The sequence below is a fragment of the Acinonyx jubatus genome, chromosome A3 (assembly GCF_027475565.1).
Source record: "Acinonyx jubatus isolate Ajub_Pintada_27869175 chromosome A3, VMU_Ajub_asm_v1.0, whole genome shotgun sequence".
Classification (NCBI taxonomy): Eukaryota; Metazoa; Chordata; class Mammalia; order Carnivora; family Felidae; genus Acinonyx; species Acinonyx jubatus.
This window is the reverse complement of record NC_069388.1, coordinates 1,446,960-1,465,012: the sequence shown is the minus strand read 5'-3', so window position 1 is coordinate 1,465,012 and position 18,053 is coordinate 1,446,960. Positions and strand designations below refer to the sequence as shown.

The window sequence follows — 18,053 nt, the reverse complement described above, 5'->3', positions numbered from 1 at the left end:
GACACCTGGCCTCCGTCTGTGCCAGAGAGGTCGGCCTGTCCCCTCCCGGAGCTCCGGACAGCCCTGCGCCCTGGCCAGCCCCCTTCAGTTATGCAAATCGCCGCAAGCGTGGCGGCAGGAGAGGTGGGCACCCTGGCAGGGGACAGACGGAATGCCTCGTTTGCTTTCCGCAGAGGCTGCTGGTGGTCCAGCCAGAGCCCCCCTCCCCGACAAAGACCCAGATCCGATTAGAAACACTCCACGTGTAACAAGCGAGCCGATTCTGTGTCTGTGACGAGCACCTTACTAGGAAGGAGATGAAATTCTTTTCGCGGGTGGAGGGGTGGCGCCCAGCGGGTGGCCCCACCCTGCACTGAGGCCAGTGGCCCCCGGGCCCAGGTGTGGCCCAGGCCTCGGGCCCAGAGACCTGCCCCATTGCTTCTGGAAGATTCACAACCGATGAGAGCTGTCTCGTCCGCTCTGGCTGCTCTGACGGGGACTGGGGGCTTCCAAACAGCGGCCACGTGTGCCTCTCAACTGTGGGGGCCGCAGGTCCGAGCCGAGGACACCGGCAGATCCCGCGTCCGACGAGAGCCCGAGTCCCGGGTCACGACGGCTGCGGTGTCTTCACATGGAGGAAGCAGGGGCAGGAGCTCTCTGGGGTCTCTGTTATCAGGGCGCCCACGCGACCTCATCACCCCAAAGGCCTCACCCCCTAACACCATATCCTTGGGAGCCAGAATCCTGCCTATGAATTTGGGGGGACACGCTCTTCAGTCTGTGGCAGAATCTCCGTCCTCTGGGCAGCGTGAGGCGGGCGCGCCCGGGGCTGGCATCAGAGGTGCGGGAGGAAGGGGGCGGAGCCCAGCTGTGGGGTTTGCTGGTTCCCTCCGTCCCTGTGAGGCCGTGAGGGGAGGAGGGCAGCCCCCCCAGGAGGGCAAGTGGCCAAGGGGTCGCCCGAGAACTGGGGTTCCAACCGAACCCTGTTTCCTGGGGGTCTGGTCTGCCCACCAGAGTCGGAGCCCGTGTTCCGGTACCGTCCTCGCCGCTGAGCCCAGTTGCCAGGGCCGCGCACTGCCCAGAGCTGCAGTCGCCGTCTGCAGAAGCGTGAACGTGAGGGCCCGCGTGTTAGCTGAGCGGACACCCTGTCCTGAAACGTGTCCCCTCCGGTTCAGGGGGCAGGGGGTCTGCTCAGAATCTGGGGGCAACGGGATGAAGGCAGGAGGCTGAGGTCCCCAAGCCCCTCACCGTCACGAGGCATTTCCTTGTCAAAGTGACTTCCCGGGTTCTGTGCCAGCCGATAGCAAAAGAGGGGCACACGGGGAAGCCAGGTGCACCCACACTCACGCCCAGAAACACGTGTGCACACATGCACACACACCCGGAAACACATGAGCACACGTGCACATGCACACATTCACAGCACGTGCACACACACAGAAACGCTCCTATACCCGTGCGCAGACAGGCACACAAATGCACGTGACCGTAAGCTGCACGAGGCACGAACCGGCGTTTGCTGATAGTGGGGATTGAGGGAGGATCCCACGTCGACATCATCACACCGCAGAGCTCTCGAAGGACCCAGGCCCACCCGTCCCACTCCGGGCTCAGCTGCCCAGGGCCCACACCCGTTTGCACACTTGAGTTTCACCCACCAGCCAGGAGCCGGCTCTCCTCCTGCAAGGCTTCGTTACACGCTGCTCCTTTCCCAAGAAGTGGGACCCGTAGGTGACACTGATGAGCCTCTGTGCGGGAAACACAAATGAAAGAAAACTGTCCTCCGCCCTCCTCACACCCCTGACCCCGACTCTGCACACGGCAGGTGCCACCTCAGCTGTCTTTATAAGACCAGCCCCCAGTTTCTGGGGTGGGACAGCCCCGTCAGCTGCACCACGACCCCCCTGCCTTCTTGGACTTCCTGTCAGCGCCTGGGATGGGTTGCATGTTACTTACATGAGGGGTGTTTCTCTCCAAAGGGAAAGTGTCGTGGGGCGGGGGGGGGGGGGGGCAGAGAAATTTAAAAACCCTGGGGCGCCTGGCAGGCTCTGTCGGCGAAGTGTCCAACTCTTGATTTTGGCTCGAGTCATGATCTCGTGGTTGTGAGATCGAGCCCCACATCAGCCTCTACACTGAGCGTGGAGCCTGCTTAAGGTTCTCTCTCTTCCTCTCTCTGACTCTCTCTCCCTCCCTCTCTCTCCCTCTCTCTTCCTCTCTCTCCCTCCCTCTCTCTCTCTCTTCCTCCCTCTCTCTCTCTCCCTCTCTCTCTCTCCCTCTCTCTGACTCTCTCTCTCTGATTATCTCTCTCTGCCTCTCTCTCTCTCTCCCTCCCTCCCTCTCTCTCTCTCTCCCCTGTCAGCTGGCCTCTGTTGCACAACAAAACAGTCCAAAACTTGTTGCCTCAAACAGTAACATTGCTTGTGATTCTTTGGATGGGACTTGGGCTGGCTCAGCTGGTCTCAGCTGGGGCCACTTATGTGGCTTCCGTCATCTGGTGGCCCCACAGGCCTGGATGAGTCTGAGACGGCCTCATTCGCCGTCTGCAGGTTGGTGCTGGCTCTTGCCTAGGCCTTGCTGTCCAGGAGGCAAGTCGGGGTTTTCTCACGTTGTGGCAGCCACGTTCTGGGAGCAGAAAGCACGAAGCCGGCTTGGAAGGCAGGACTGCGCTGCGTGTCACAGGTCAGAGCCAGGACAGGCAAGGGCTGGGTCGCAGGCCCCACGTCTCTGTGGGAGCAACGGCCAGCCACATGGCGAAAGGCGAGCGCGTCCAGGGGCGCGGGAAGCCATCAGCAGTCTTTGAGGACCCTCCTCCACGGGCAGGGAGCTGAGAGTCCGTGGCGCGGTCCTGTTAGCGGAGGGACCCGTGACAGTTGCCTCTTGGCCTAGGGTGAAGGCCCCAAGGTGACACCTCAGTGCCAAGGCTGCCCGCGACGATTAGGAAGGCGGGCTCTCAGGTCTCCGGGAGGTCTTGGGGATCGCGAAGGTGTGGGCCACTGAGGGGGGTGTGGGGCAGCCGGTCGGGGGACAGAGCAGGTGCAGAGAGCCAGAACCAGGCGTGGGGCTCGAGGGACAGCAGCCCATCGGTCAGACGTCTCCCAGCCCAGAGGGCGGCCTCGAAGTTGTTTACCCGGTTGTAGGAAGGCTCTGTGTCCACTCCGCCCCCAGCTGGGCTGCGGGTTTCGCCTCGCAGCCTCTGTGTTGGTGGGACTTTGTCTCGTGGCGGCCGAGCTCACTGGAATGACAGCAGACCAACCGTGGGAAGCGGAGACCTCATGCGCTGACTGCCGCACAGTGGCCAGGTCGGCGCCTTCCGGTGCCGCTTTGCCCACCAGGAGCGGGAAGCGTCCACGCCAGGAGAGCGAGGCCTCCGAGCGCCTCTGAGTGGCCGTTGCAAAGCCGTCGGGGGGAAAACCCAGCTGGGCGTGGAGGGGCCGGCGTGGACAGGGCAGCGGATGACGGCCCTGAAGGAGCCGGACCCCCCCGAGGCTGCACTCTTCACCTGGGTCGGCAGCACCGGGCCCGCCGGCCTGCGGTGGCCCCAGCCTGTCGGGGCGTCCCGCGTGCTCCCAGGGGCAGACGGACGGTTCTCGCCCTCTGCCTGCCTCTGCCCACATCCCCCACCTGCCCGGGCCCGGCCAGGAGGGCAGCCCGAGAGCCCCACACTGCGGCTTCCTCTGATCCTACTGAAGCGGAGCCAGTCGCGTGTCACAAATGCCTGGCATGTGCCTCAGGGGGTCGCCGTGGGCGGGGGGGGGGGGGGGGGGGGATGTCCCGGCTCCCGAGGAAAGGCGTCTTCCCAGACGGGCTGATGATGATGAGAAAGCATCTCTGCTGAGACATTTGCACGAGAAGGAGACTCAGGTTGTTGGAGGAAAAAGCAAGGGGGACCCTCTAACCGGTGTGTGTGTGGGGGGGGACATTAGCAGCCAAGATGTCCGCGTGGGGGGGTGTTAAAGCAGGAGACACGCCTCTGAGGTGCAGCCCCCGGGTCCACCAGAGAGGCCGAGTCTCATGGGCCCCCCCTTGGCTTCTCCCTGACTCCTTCTGCCTGACACTGCTGGGTCCTCCCTTGGTGGCCCACCGTGTCCATCCCCGTGAGCACCGCCCTAACGCAGGCCACCATGGCATCTCTCCGGGCCTGGGCCCCTCCTGGCTCCCAGGCCCTACCCATCTTGTCCCCCCACCAGCCTGTGTCTCGTGCCCACCGTGAGTCGTGTGTGTTTACCTGTCCTCCACACTCACCTCAGTCTGTGCAGAGCACCCCGCGTACATCAGATGCTCAATAAATGCTTCTGAAGGTCAGATGGTGAGCCCAGGTGCCGGTACATTCAGAGGACAGAGGACGACGGGCTGGTGAACCCAGGAGGGCGTGGCTAGACAGAAGGGAGGGTGCAGCCAGGAGGCGCCAGAATATTCCAACAGGAGACGCCAGGGCAGAACATGTCCCTGCTCAAGCCTGCGGTTCCCAAGCTGGGAAGAAGCTGCTGCCCGGGGCCCGTGTCCAGGTGACAGCCCAAATCATGGGGAGGACTGAGTCACACAGCCCAGTCCCCTTAAGCTGCCCCAGCTGCCACTGAGCTCCCGCAAGAGAAAAGAAAAGCTGATGGTCCATGAGTGGAACGCTGGGGAAATCGTGGCCCTCCGGACAGCGAGGCTTCCCTACAGCCAGTCAGCCCTCTGCCCTCGTGGGCTCGGAACACCAACAGCGCCAGGCGTCCACGGCCGCGGGCAGTGGAGTCCCTCCAGCAAGCTGCCATCTGCCGGAGAACAGGAGCTGAAGGCCAGGGGTATGTTGCGTGGTCCTCGAGCAGTGCCCGGCCTGGGCCGCCCTCATTCCTGAGGACCGGGGTCTTCAAGATGGACCAGCCCACCTCCCTCTTTATAGGCGGGAGACAGGCCCAGCCTGGGAACGGACGCACTCAAGTCGTCTGGCGAGACCCCAATCCGGGCCCGCCTTGCTCTGCGCTCCAGTATCTAGAAACAGGAAGCTCGGCCCTTCGCCCCCACCGCGACCCTCTCTCGCTCACTCATGCACAGAGAACCGCGAGTCTCGAATCCACTGGCCAGGGCTATCTGCTGTGGCAGAGTCTGCGGCTGGAGAGGAGAAAAGCAGAGTGGAGCCCCACTCGTCACGCGCCGTGTCCTCGGGATGGAAGGAAGAAGTTCTCGGCTGCTCCCGGCATCGGGGGCCCGCTTTGGGGTAACTGGGCGGCACGCCGGCTGGCCTTCCCGCTTTGCTGAGAGCTACAGCCAGGGCCCTCGCTGGGTGGGGCTGGGCGGGAGCAGGGGCAGAGGACCCCACCACCGTTTCTGAGGTCACAGCCGTCCGGGGACAGGAGGCCCGGAGGAAGCCTGGCCGAGGGAGCGTGTGGTGTCACCGCTGGGAATTAAGCCAGGGCACAGACTCCTGTCCGGGCCCAGGAGCTGGTCAGCGTGGGAAGAAACCAGAGCCACGTTCGGGCCGAGTTGGGCTTGGGGTGTGAGTGGCCGCCCTCAGCCCTCCTCCTTCACACCGGCCACTCGGCTCTGGGTCCACCATAATCAGATTCACCTAAAGCAGGGAAAGGGCACTAATTCTATTGGGAGGAGTGGAGATGATGAGTACAGAGCAGATGTCCTCCGGAGCACAGTGGCCAAGGGGACAGTAATTCGAAATTGGGAAGGAACAGGATATTTGCTAAACTGCGCACACAATTACATGGCAAGGAAACACAATTGTGGGGCCACACGTCCATCTGCCTGTGATGCCGGGAACACGGGGAACAGGGCGGGCGATGGCACCGAGGTGGGGACAGCCCCCAGGCCGAGCCCTGGTCCTGCACCGCTCTCCTGACCGCGTTGCCAACAGGCAGTCGGTGCTCCTGCTCGCGCTCTCGGCCCCTCGGTGTGTGAGCTCCCCGCCTCTCCGAACCCCACCCCCAGGCACAGCCGGGGGATCTGCTAAACTCCCTGGAAACCCACCCCCACATCCGTGTGTGCCCCCCCCTCACCCTGGGGTCTTGATCAAGACCGGGTCCCCAGGTTTTCCTGGCATGGAGCAGAGCCCCGACACCTCGAACTCTGTCAAAGGCTCACGCAAAACCTCCAGAATGCTCTGTGCTGCGTGACTTGGTCGTAATCCCTCAGGGTAGAATTAATTCCCTGCACGTTAGGAAAATGCACACAAAGGGCTTAGCAAACCTGGTCAGATCGGCTCGAACCTGCGTGGTGGGGTTGGCAGGAGCCGGTTCTTACACACCGGGAGCCATCCTGCAAGAAGGACTTTGTCACCGCAAGAAAAGGGTCACCATCACAGCGTGAGGGGCAGGTAGGGACAAGAGCCGGGCATACGCCACATGGGCCATGGTTTCTATGCGTTAGGTGACCACTAAGGTTCCTGCCCTCCTTCCGCCGGGCACAAAAGTGGGGGCCGTGCCCCAGGGTCAGACTGCCACACACCCGCTCGCTGCTCTGCCGCGGGTCCTTGTCAAGGATTTTTAAAGCCCGTTTGTTGCCACTTAACAGATGTCCCACTGATTTGAACATTCTCACGGGCTTGTTAGCCAACAGATATTTGACAACACAGCAAAGAGGCCCTCGGCCCACGCCCCCCGACAGCTTGCTGCACCGTACAGATGGCTTCCGTGTGGTTTTGAAAGGTGCCGGCATAACCACGAGGCAGCTCGCCACCCCAGCTGCCACGGGGGCTCGTGAGTCCCCCAACTCTCAGCCAAGGCCAGGCCCCTGGTGCGCCTCCAGCCTGCGACCCAGGGGAGCGGCCATCCTGCTCCTTCTGGAGGATGCCTCCCCAGTCCTCAGGAAGGGGCCGGCGTCCTGGGAAGGCGATTTTCCTAATCCGATTGAGGGTCTCCCAGCAGCCCAGCTGGTGCCAGCCCTGCAGCACCGCCAGGAACAGACAGGATGTGGCTCCAGAGGGGCTCCTGTTTCTCAAGTTCACTCTCAGACTGTGGCCTCTGTGGCTCCCGCACTACAGGAGGGAGACTCCCTCCCCAGTGCAGGGCTGCCGGCAGCAGGAGCAGCGGGCGGGGCCGTGGGGAAGTGCCTCCTACACAGGTTACGGGTGCTCGCCCCCTTCTCATCAAGATAGGAAGGGTCTAGAGACCGGTGGAGTGTTCCTGATGGCCCCTGCTCCTAGCTGGCTTGGGGTCCCTACCTCAGGTCTCCCCGACTCCAGCCCACCTCCCCCACACCAGCCCCTCACCCCTGCCCCCCCCCCCCCACTCCTTGACCCCCACCCCAGGTCTTCCCCACCCCAGGCCCCCAGTGGCACCATGGGCTTTGGTGGCACTGTCCATGGTGCTGAACACCCAGCCTCCTGGGCTGGAGCATCGTCTCTCACCAAGTCCCCAGTGACTTGCCCAGCCTCTTCCAGAAGTTTCAAGCCAGAGAGGAGCATGGGGACCAGAGTGGAGCTGAAGGGAGATCAAAGGAAAGAAATGCAGAGGTTCAGCTCTGGGAGATCACCAAGGAGTCATGGTCTTTGAACTAGAAGTTGTTCTCAAAATTTTGCACTCGGGGCACCTGGGGGGCTCAGTCACTTAAGCGTCTGACTTTAGCTCAGGTCACGATCTCACAGTTTGTGAGTTTGAGCCCCGCGTGGGGCTCTGTGCTGACAGCTCAGAGCCTGGCGCCTGCTTCGGATTCTGTGTCTCCCTCTCTCTCTACCCCTCCCCTGCTCACTCTCTGTCTCCAAAATAAAATTTAAAAAAAAAAATTCTTTAATTTGCACTTACCCAAAAACAGCATCCTCTCTGGGCAGTTGAGGGCAAGCCACATGCCCAGAGAAGCTTCCCGTGTGAGGATGAGGTCCCGCACCCTGGTGTGGCTCTTGCCCATACAAATGGATGCTTCATCTTCCTTTCATCTGCTCCCTGCCTATACGACGTCCCGTGACATGGGAGGTGGGCACTCCAGCTGTGAGTCAGACTGGGTCCGGGCTCACAGCTGGGTCTGGGTTGCTTCTTCGATTAGGTGTGAATACTGACAGCTTCTGCCTTGTTAATTTGACATGTGTATTCAGTGAAGTGCAGGCAGGGCTCCGAGCATGCTCTCTGGCTCATGGAAAGCATCCCGCTCATGCTTAGCTAAAGTCTATGTATCGTGAAAGGGGAAGTTAGAGGCCCTCAAAATGTCCTTTCTACGTTGAGCCAGAGTCTGCCTATTAGGGCCGTCGTGGCGGGATGGGCTGTGTCGGATAGGCCGACACCTGCAGCCGGAAGCAGGCGAGCTAAGCCCCAGGCGGCACCCAGTGCCTGGGGCCCTCCTCCCCGTGCTGGCCTTTCAAACACTAACCATGACTCGCATGGCCCCTCCAGGTCACGTGCCGTGTCCTCTGCCCTGGTCCTCCACCTGTCCCACCAAAACCCAGGCCTGTGGCCAGCACTGACCCACAGAGCGGTGTGCAGCTCCGTGGTGCCCTGTCTTGTTTTCTAGACACTGGTCCGTGTCTGCGTGTCCCTGCTGGGTGGCAGATATTTGAACTCCAGGTCCCAGCAGCATCTAGAGTGCCGGGGTGCTTGTCAGACGAGGGATGGGAAACCCTGGGCTGTGTCACCTTGCAAGCCCCTCTTCTTACCTTTGCCCCCCCCCCCCCGGAATGGGGACATAGCTGCTGAGATCTGGTCCCTTAGGCCCCTCACGCTTCCCAGTCCTGGGGAGGCGGGGTGACACGTGTGATTTTCATGCAACCAAGAGGGCAAGGGACACACACGCAGGAGAAGCAGACCAAGTGTGCCCTTATTCCATCCCTGTGCCCTCGATCCAGGAGGACATGACAGGAGCCTCCCAGCTCCCCAGGCCCTCCCCGCCCATGTCGGCCTCTGCTGGGTTTCCCTCCTGGGGATGCCAGCATGGAGCTGTCTCCTTACTTCACCTGGCCGCTCTGTGCTTGCTTTTTTCACCTGTCACCCTGGAGCATCCAGTCCGCCTCATTCCCAATGTCAACAGGGTGCCCCGTGGTGTGGACGCGTCGTAACTTACCAACCAGCCCAGATGGTGTTGTTCCTGGATTTTTGCTTTTCGAGCGAGGCTGTGCTGAGGGACGGTGGCACACCAGGGCTCTGGATGACCCACTTGGCCGTCCCCGCCCTCAGCAGCCATGGCTGTCCCAGTGGAGAGTCGTGGGCCACACTTGCTGGGTCTGAGGGACGTTCCTTTCCACTGGAGTCTGACCTGGAAGTTGGCAGGGGCCACCCCTGTGAGCCTGGGCCGGGCTGGGGCTGCTCATCTGCTGGGGAGGGGGTCCTCTTTCCAGGCACCGAGGAGGCCCCAGCGGTCTCTACAGTGGAGAGTTTGGGCGAGAAGCCGAACCTCTGGGTTTTGTGAATGACCTGACCCTGCTTTGTGCCTTTCCGCTCACCGGAGGCTGCTAGTTGAGCCTTGAAGCAGTGTGAGCCCGGGGGCCATCTCTCTCTCTAAACACGTGGGATTAAGTAGAGAGGCTTGGGCCCCAGTGCAGAACAAAAGAAGGGAGGAGTGAGACGAGGCCCTTTGAAAGGGGAAGGAGAGGGGTCTCAGTGGAGAACCTTCCTGGCTGACCGAGGGCCTGGAGGTGGGCCGGGCTGCCCGCATCCACGGTGGTGCCCCTCAGAGGCTGGCAGGCCTGCCGTGTGCACCCCCCCGGGACTGGGGGCCGGCCCTGCCTCCCAGGGAGACCTCTGTCCCTAGATGCACACCTCCTTTTTATTGCTTAACGTTCCGCTCCACCTCCCTCACGAGATTATAAGTGCTGGAGGGCAGACACCAGCCCCGAGTCCTCGGACAGGACTGGCGGTGACAGCGCCTCAGAGCATCCTGGCTCCGTCCCCAAGCGGGTCCCCCAGTAACATCCTGGGCGCCACTGAGTATGGACCGTGCTCTCAGCCCTGAGCTGAGTACTCTTACTGTCCCCCTTTCAGAAGTGAGAAAGCTAAGGCTGAGAGGCCATTCTGGAACCGCCCAAAGCCGTAGCCAGCCAGCCAGCGCACCACCAGGGGTGTCTGAGGCCAAGATCAAACCCCCCACTCCCTCCCTTTTCCCCTCCCCACCCCCAACCCTTGCTTCCTGGAGGCCCTGCCTGCCTCAGGGGTTTCCAGCTCCGGCCAGGGCTGCGGAGCCCAGAGGCAGGGGACGGAGGGAGGCGGGGAGGCAGCTCAACTTGTGGCCTGGAGCTCAGAAGACCTGACCTCCCCGAAGCAGGCTGACCGCTGTGGCCAGACCTTGCCCAGCGGTCAGTCAGGGCCACGGGGGAGGGCGCTCAACCACCGCGTCAGGGACGGAGGACAGGCTCTGGGAGGGAGGTGCTGGGCTGACAAAGCCAGGACCTGGGCCTCTGGAGGCTCCTGCTGGGCAGTCTGCTTCCTGCCTTTTGGGTCCAGCTCGAAACCGCCACAGTCCACGGGGAGACTGAGGCAGGATGGCCAGGGCTGGAGTTACGGGAATGTCTGGAGGCGAGTCAGGACAGAATTTCTCTGACGGCTGAGAGAATTGATTTTTTTCCATCATTCTTTTTTTTTTTTTTAATAGCAGTGCCTGAACTTTATTTTTGAAATTCCCTCAGTTTCGTACTGTTTTGTGGCTCTCCTTTCTAGGTTTTAATCTTTGCTCCATCTGGCTTTGTCTTTTTGGTGTGGGATCTCCGAGAGTTAGGGTACAAGTTTCGGGAACCAATTCAGATTGTCCTAAGGAGAATAAGGAAATATTTATTTTGCTGAAGAAAAACTGAGAGGCTGGGAGCAGCGGCTGCAGACGGCGGCTGTAGGAGCTCCAGCGAGGCCGGGCGGCGCCCCCCCACATCTTCCCCCACCCCTGCCCCAGGTCCCTCCTGAACAAGAGGCCTGGGGTCGGCTCTCACCAGATACGTGTAAACGGTGCAGGGCTGCAGAAACGGCCTGCATTTGTCCAGGGAGGGCCCACCTAGAGCTTTAGGGATGCGCCGACTGGACAGACCTGGAGGGTGGGCAGTTGCAGGGAGGCAGAGGGGAGGGGCCCGGGGAAGGGGGCGGAGACAGCAGGCCCTGAGGGTCCAGTCTCCTGGCTTTGCAGGCGGCCACCCTTCTGCCCCCTCTCCCTGACATGCTGCCCTCTTTACCCAGCACCACGCTTTGCCTCACTGGGCGCCATTTCTGGCCCGTCTCCACTGCACTGGTCTCCGTGTCCACCCTTCCCCCTGTGCCAGGGTGTTCGCACCAAGTCTCTCTCGTGGGTCAGTATTTGCTAAGTGGGTGGTAGGCTGCCGCCTCCCTGCCCGGTACTGACCCATCACTCTTCCTTTCTAGAGCTTTCCTGGCCATTCTTAGATGACGTGTTTCGATTTGCATTTTAGCATCAGCCTCTGTTCCCAAGTCTTGTGTCTTGTTGGGACAAATGCCTAGACCAGGCACGGCGTCCACACCTGCACCTACCTGTCTGGGGAGGCCCTGGCTTCCCTCGCCTGGCCTCCTTGCCTTCCTGGGATGGCATTTACAGTGTTCCCGGAGACTCTGCACCAGGCTTAATAGAGGTGCTTCTGTTCACTCGTTGTCAGCGGGTAGGCCGCCTCGGGCCCCCGTCCGTGCTGTGAGCTTTGACAAGGGAAGGCAAGCCCCCAGAGCCAGGCGTGCCCCCCAGTGCCTCCGCAATCCAGATCTATGCCCACCTCCAGGCTGCAGGGGTGGGGGATGCCGAGGAGAGGCATTCCGGCCCCTGGAAGTCAGGCCTGGCCCAAGCCTCTGACCGGGGCGGGCCTGCAGGGTGAGGCCCCCTCTCCTCGCTGCAGACCTCAGGATCAAGGGGAACCACAGCGGGCCTCACACCAGACCTCCTAACCCACCAGGCAGGGCCCTGGCCCCTGCCCGTGGCCCCCACCTGGCCCTCCGAGGCAGCGGTCCCTACTGCCTGTGCTCAGCGAGGTATGGTATCTTAAATGTTTTGACATTTAAAATCTGTGTTGGATACGTTTGTTCTGTTTAAATAATACCGGGCTGCGATGACTCACAGGGAATTAGTTTGCCTCCTGGGCCCAGACACAGCGTCCCCCTGCACCCCTGCCCAGCCCGCAGCCCAGCAGGAGCCTCAGAAGCCTTCCCGGAGCTGCCCCGCCGCACGCCAGCAGCGTCCTCACCAAGGGAGTTGGGATGGGGCCCCATCTCGGGCCTCCCGAGCTCTGAGGACGTGGGGGAGAAGGGTGCCTGGTGGAGGGGCTGTCAGGAGCCCTGGGCCGGCAGTGAGTGATGGGCACTGGGGCCAGCACGTGGGAGAGGCCCTCCCGAGGGCCTGTTCACCCTAGTCTAGCAGAGCTTTGTTCAGATGGCACTGAGGTCTCCTCCGGCCACCGCCTCCTGGAGGCCCTCTCCATCTCCCAGGTGGGTTCTGGAACACTGTGTGGGTGGGCAGGGCCTCTGGAGGCCTCAGCCAGCGCCCTCAAGAGAGCAGGCGTGTGAGCCTGCCCCGCTCTGGACAGACGCCTGACCGCCAAGAGGGCCGCGGAGCAAACCTGCCAACGTCCCCATCTGGGAACCTCTGGCACTTCTTGGCGGCCACTGGTCCCCCCGTCCCCTGCTTGTATGAGCAGGACAGAGGTGCAGACACCATGTCTGCGTATCGTGGAGGACCCTTAGCTCTGCTCTCAAGGGCTGCGGGCAAACTGAGTTAGGAGGTAGCAGGGGTACAGCCCGGGGCCCAGGGAACCCTGGGCGCAGACGCCCTGGAACTCCCCAGAGGGATTGCAGCTGCCTGGCAGAGCCAGGCACAACCAAAAGCTTTTCTGAACATGAAGTTCAAAACGAACATTCGGAGCAGCCGACCACGGACAGACCCGCTGTGGCACCTTGAGGGCGAGGCCACGTGGAGGAGCAAGGGACGTCAGACAACAGGAGCGCTCAGGAAGAATAAAAAGCCACACGTGGATTTATACCGCTCGAGGCTGCTGCCCTGGGAGGCGGTGGCCGCGTTAGGTCCAGCTCCATGGGAGACCCGTTCCCCGCCGCCCACCAGGGCCACCCCTGCGAGGTGGCTGCGAATGTCCATCTCAGCCTGGTGTCCCGGCAAGGCCAGACTCGGGCTTGTACAGGTCCAGCCCCAGTCTGTGGCTCAATTTCCCCAAGTGCAAAGGACACGGAAGTTAGAGGGGCCAGTAAGAAGCACTTTTCATGCGTGGAGAGGCGGGGGGGGGGGGGGGGGGCGGGCAGGGGAAGGGCGTTCCATTTCTGTCCAGACGTGAGCTGTCTGCATCCAGGGTGACAGGCTGGGCTCAGCCTTCCTGGAGGGGCAGTGCCATGCTCAGGGATATACCCATGACATGTCGTGTCCAGAGCTGGAAACAGAGAGCCCCAGCCTTTCACCGCGGCCAGGGCACACCACACTGTCTACAGGCTGAACCCCATGCAGAGTGGCTCCCTGAGATGGCAAAGACTCCGTGACCGCTCTCTGAGCCAGGAGTGGGTGGGAAACGGGCAGGAAGCGGGGGGTATGTCTACAAGTCTGACGCAAAAGACCAAGCACCTTCCATACTCCGGGCCTCAGACCCCCAGCCGGAGGGACAGGCACCAGGGCAGCGTCCCCTGCACGCCAGCCTGATGGCTGTCCTGCTCTGTCCCTGCAGGTTAACACCTTCATGTCCTTCGTGTTCCCCATGGTGGTCATCTCCGTCCTGAATACCATCATCGCCAACAAGCTGACCATCATGGTCAGCCAGGCATCTGAGCAGGGCCAGGTGTGCGCAGTTGGGGACCAACAGAGCTCATTCAACATGTCCATCGAGCCTGGCAGGGTCCAGGCCCTGCGGCACGGCGTTCGGGTCTTACGTACGTAACTGCCGGGCCCTCTGGGGGGTGGGCCGGGTGGCGGCAAGGGGCTGGCAGAGCTGTGAGCCTCACACTGCCAGACAGGGCAAAGTTTAAGACCCGGGAAACGGAGCAGTCCGAGCTGAGACTCAAGGGTCAGCCCCAGCCAGGGGTTGGTGCTCTTAACTCCACTCCTCTACCTATTCATCTGTCCGTCCACCCATCCCTCCAGCCATCCACACATCCATCCACACATCCATCCATCCCTCCATCCGTCTACCCATCCGTTCACCCATCCATCCCTCCATCCATCCACACATTCATCCATCCATCCATTCTTCCATCCATTAATCCATCCATCCCCCCACCCATCCATCCCCCCACTCACCCATCCATCCACCCATCCATCCACCCATCCATCCCTCCAGCCATCCACACGTTCATCCGTCCATCTGTCCACCCACCCACCCATCCATCCCTCCATCCATCCACACATCCGTCCATCCACCCATCCATCCATCCATCCATCCATCCCCCCACCCATCCGTCCCTCCAGCCATCCACACGTTCATCCGTCCATCCATTCACCCACCCACGCATCCATCCCTCCATCCATCTATCCATCCCTCCATCCATCTATCCATCCATCCATCCATCTATCCATCCCCCCACCCATCCATCCCCCCACCCACCCATCTACCCACCCATCCATCCCTCCAGTCATCCACACGTTCATCCGTCCGTCCATCCACCCACCCATCCATCCTTCCATCCATCCATCCTCCCACCCACCCATCCCTCCAGCCATCCACACATTCATCCGTCCATCCGTTCACCCACCCACCCATTCATCCCTCCATCCATCCACACATCCGTCCATCTGTCCATCCATCCATCCATCCATCCATCCATCCATCCATCCATCCACACATCCATCCACACATCCATCCATCCATCCATCCATCCATCCATCCATCCATCCCCCCACCCACCCATCCATCCACCCATCCATCCCTCCAGCCATCCACACGTTCATCCGTCCATCCATCCACCCACCATCCATCCCTCCATCCATCTACACATCCATCCATCCATCCATCCATCCACCCACCCACCCACCTACGTGTCCACCCACCCACCCACCCATCCGTCCACCCATCCCTCCAGCCATCCACACATCCATCCATCCCCCCACCCACCCATCCATCCACCCATCCATCCCTCCAGCCATCCACATGTTCATCCGTCCATCCATCCACCCACCCATCCATCCCTCCATCCATCTACACATCCATCCATCCATCCACCCACCCACCCGTCCACCCAGCTGTCCACCCATCTGTCCACCCACCCACCCACCCATCCGTCCACCTGTCCCTCCAGCCATCCACACATCCATCCCTCCATCTGTCCACCCATCTGTCTGATCACTCATCCACTCGCCAATTCAATTCACTCAGTCCCTGAGCATGTCTCTGGGTCAGGCAGCTCGCTCACACAGTCATCGAGCAGCAGAGGTGGGGTTATCACGTGCCGTCAGGTGCCAGGCAAAGAGGCCTGAAGAGCAGCCCCCCTGCACAGTGACCCACATTCCAATAAGGAATCCTGAAGACCAACCCCTACAAAGGTCCCAAGCCAGCCCCCATCACAGGAGAGCCCTGGGTGGAGCTTATGCTCATGTGGGTGTGGGGCTCCGTGTGTGGGACGCCATGAGGGTGTCTCCTGTGCCCAGAGGTGGCCTCCTTGCGGAGAGTTCTTTCTTCAAACACCCGCCTCCCCCGCCCTGCTCTGCTGAAGGCAGCCCCACCCGACCCAGCCCCCCACCCTGACCACCTACCTGTGCCTCCCCCCAGCCCAGCAGCCTTCCCAATTGCTGTCACCCTCACCCCAGCAGACAGGCCTCTGGGCCTCTGTCCCTCAGCAGCCCCTGGTTCTTAGAAGAAAGAGGTCCAGAGTGTCATAATATATGACGGTTAAATGTTAAACGGTCTAGTGACCACTGAGATGCGGCAACATGTTTAAAAAGCAAAAAGACACAGATGAAATTAATGTTAGTAATTGATTAGGTTTAGTATTTCCAGAGTATTGCCCTTTCAGCACTGATCATCACAATATTATCGATGAGAGAGTTACTCAGCTCACAGTCGCCTCGCGTCCAGTGAGCAGCACGCTGTGTCCAGTGGTCAGGGTCCCAGCATTTGCTTCCGCCCTGTCGGGGTCGGGCTTCCCGGAATAGCCCCTGCCACCAACGCTTTTCCTACTGCTGCCAGCAGGACAGCCCTCCCCTCGGGGGGCCTCCCCCAGGCCCGGGTCTCCGGGGCCCCAAACCGAGCACCTCCTGAAGTTGCGCCCAAGTCCCAGGATGGGGATGTGCTGTCTCGGGGACCGCGCTCCTCTCTGCACCGGGCCAGCCAGCCCCGGGTTTGCCCTAGAGGTTGGCTTTTCTGTCGCTCCCTTTTTAATTACAGTAAAACACACATAGCATACGATTTACCGTCCCGACCATTTCTAAGTGTCCGCTCGGTGATATTTCGTACATCCATGATGCTGTGTGGCCATCACCACCATCCATCTCCAGAATGTGTCCATCTTACAAACCGAGACTCTGCCCCCACCCACCCCCTTCCCCCAGCCCCTGACAACTGCCACCTCCTCTCTGTCTCTGAATTTGACTACTCTCGGGGCCCCATGGGAGTGGAATCATTGTGTTTTGGTGTCTGACTTACTGCCCTGAGCACAACGTCCTTAAGGCTCAGGCTGTGGCACCAGGTGGACTTCCCTCTTCTTAAGGCGGAGTAATGTTCCATCATCTGTTGGTGGACCCTCGGGTTGCCCCACCTTGTGGCCATTGTAAGTGGTGCTGCTGGTGTACAAACGTCTGCTCGGGGCCCTGATTTCGGTTCTTTGGGGAACACCCTCAGGAGTAGAATTGCTGGGTCCTGGGGTACTTCTGTTTTTAATGTCTTGAAGAATTGCCATGCTGTGTCCCAAAGTAGGCATGCCATTTGACGTTCCCGCCAACAGCGCAGACGGGTTCTAATTTCTCCACATCCTCACCAAAAATCACTATTTTCTGAGGGCTTTTTTCTTTAATAGTAGCCATCCTGGGCATGCTGGGATCTGACTATAGTTTGGGACTGCGTTTCCCTCATGATGAGTGATGTTGAGCAGTTTTTCATGTGCCGATTAACCATCTGTGTGTCTTCTTTGGAGAAATGTCTACTGAAGCCCTTTGCCCATTTTTAAATGTTTAATCAGGTGGTTTGATTTTTGCTGTTGAAGTTTAGCTCTCTGAGTATGCTGGATATTAATCCGTGAGCAGATATGCTAGGTAAATACCTTCTCCCATTCTGTGTGTTACCTTTTCATCCTGTTGACTGTGTCCTTTGATCCCATATCCAAGAAATCCCTGCCAGATTAAACATCGTCATGTTTGCGCCCTCCGCTTCTCCTAAGATCTTGGGACTCATCGTTCTTACTACCTTCAGGTCTTTGATCCACTTTCAGCTAACCGTGTATAGGGTGTGAGGTAGGGGTCTTCTGCGTGTGGCTGCCCGTTTCCCTGACACCGTTTGTTGGAGAGACCATCCCCTCAACGGTCCTGTCCTGGCAGCCCCATAGGGAGTCATTTGACCACATCCGTGAGGCTGGTTTCTGGCTCTTTCTATCCCATGGTCTCCATGTGTGTCTTTAAGCCAGTGTCACACTGTTTTCATTACTGTGGGTTCATGGTAGGTTTTGAAGTCAGGACGCGAAAGCCCCCCATCTTTGTTCTTCCCCAAGACCGTTTCTGGGGTCCCTCGAGACTCCACGTGAATCTTAAGATGGGTTTTCCTGTTTCTCCAAAACAAAATGTCGTCAGGATGCCGAGACAGCTTGCCCTGAGTCTGCACTTTTACAAGTGTTAGGTCTCCTGCACACATAACAGGACACGGCCCTTCACCCCACGGAGACCCACGTCTCTCTGTGTCTCAGGGGCAGTGGTCATCGCCTTCGTGGTCTGCTGGCTGCCCTACCACGTCCGGCGTCTCATGTTCTGCTACATTTCAGACACGCAGTGGACCCCGTGAGTACCAGGAGGGGGTGGGGCTCTGGCTGGGAGAAGCTCCCACAGCAGGTGGGCATGGGGGGGGAGGGCGCTGAGCAGAGCAGCTCAGGGCAAGGGTGCGGGTCACGTCCCCACACGTCCTTGGTGTGCCTGTGACCGGGCCGGAGGAAGGACAAAGCTCACAGAGGGACAGGTGCCCAGGAGCAGGTAGCCGCAGAGAAGGAAAGCCGACCCTGAGCGAGCGGGCACGAGACAAGTTGAGAGATCTAGGCAGAGACAAGGAAGGG

The 18,053-nt window shown here is 60.4% G+C and overlaps 1 protein-coding gene across 1 annotated transcript in view; it reads left to right on the top strand.

The window, feature by feature from the left end:
* NTSR1 (neurotensin receptor 1) overlaps positions 1 to 18,053 on the top strand; it is a 45,621-nt gene that overhangs the window by 26,111 nt on the left and 1,457 nt on the right. The window contains exons 2-3 of the mRNA XM_027046618.2: positions 13,538 to 13,739; positions 17,694 to 17,784. Of these exons, the coding sequence (XP_026902419.1) occupies positions 13,538 to 13,739; positions 17,694 to 17,784 (293 nt within the window). The remainder of the gene's footprint in view (positions 1 to 13,537; positions 13,740 to 17,693; positions 17,785 to 18,053) is intronic.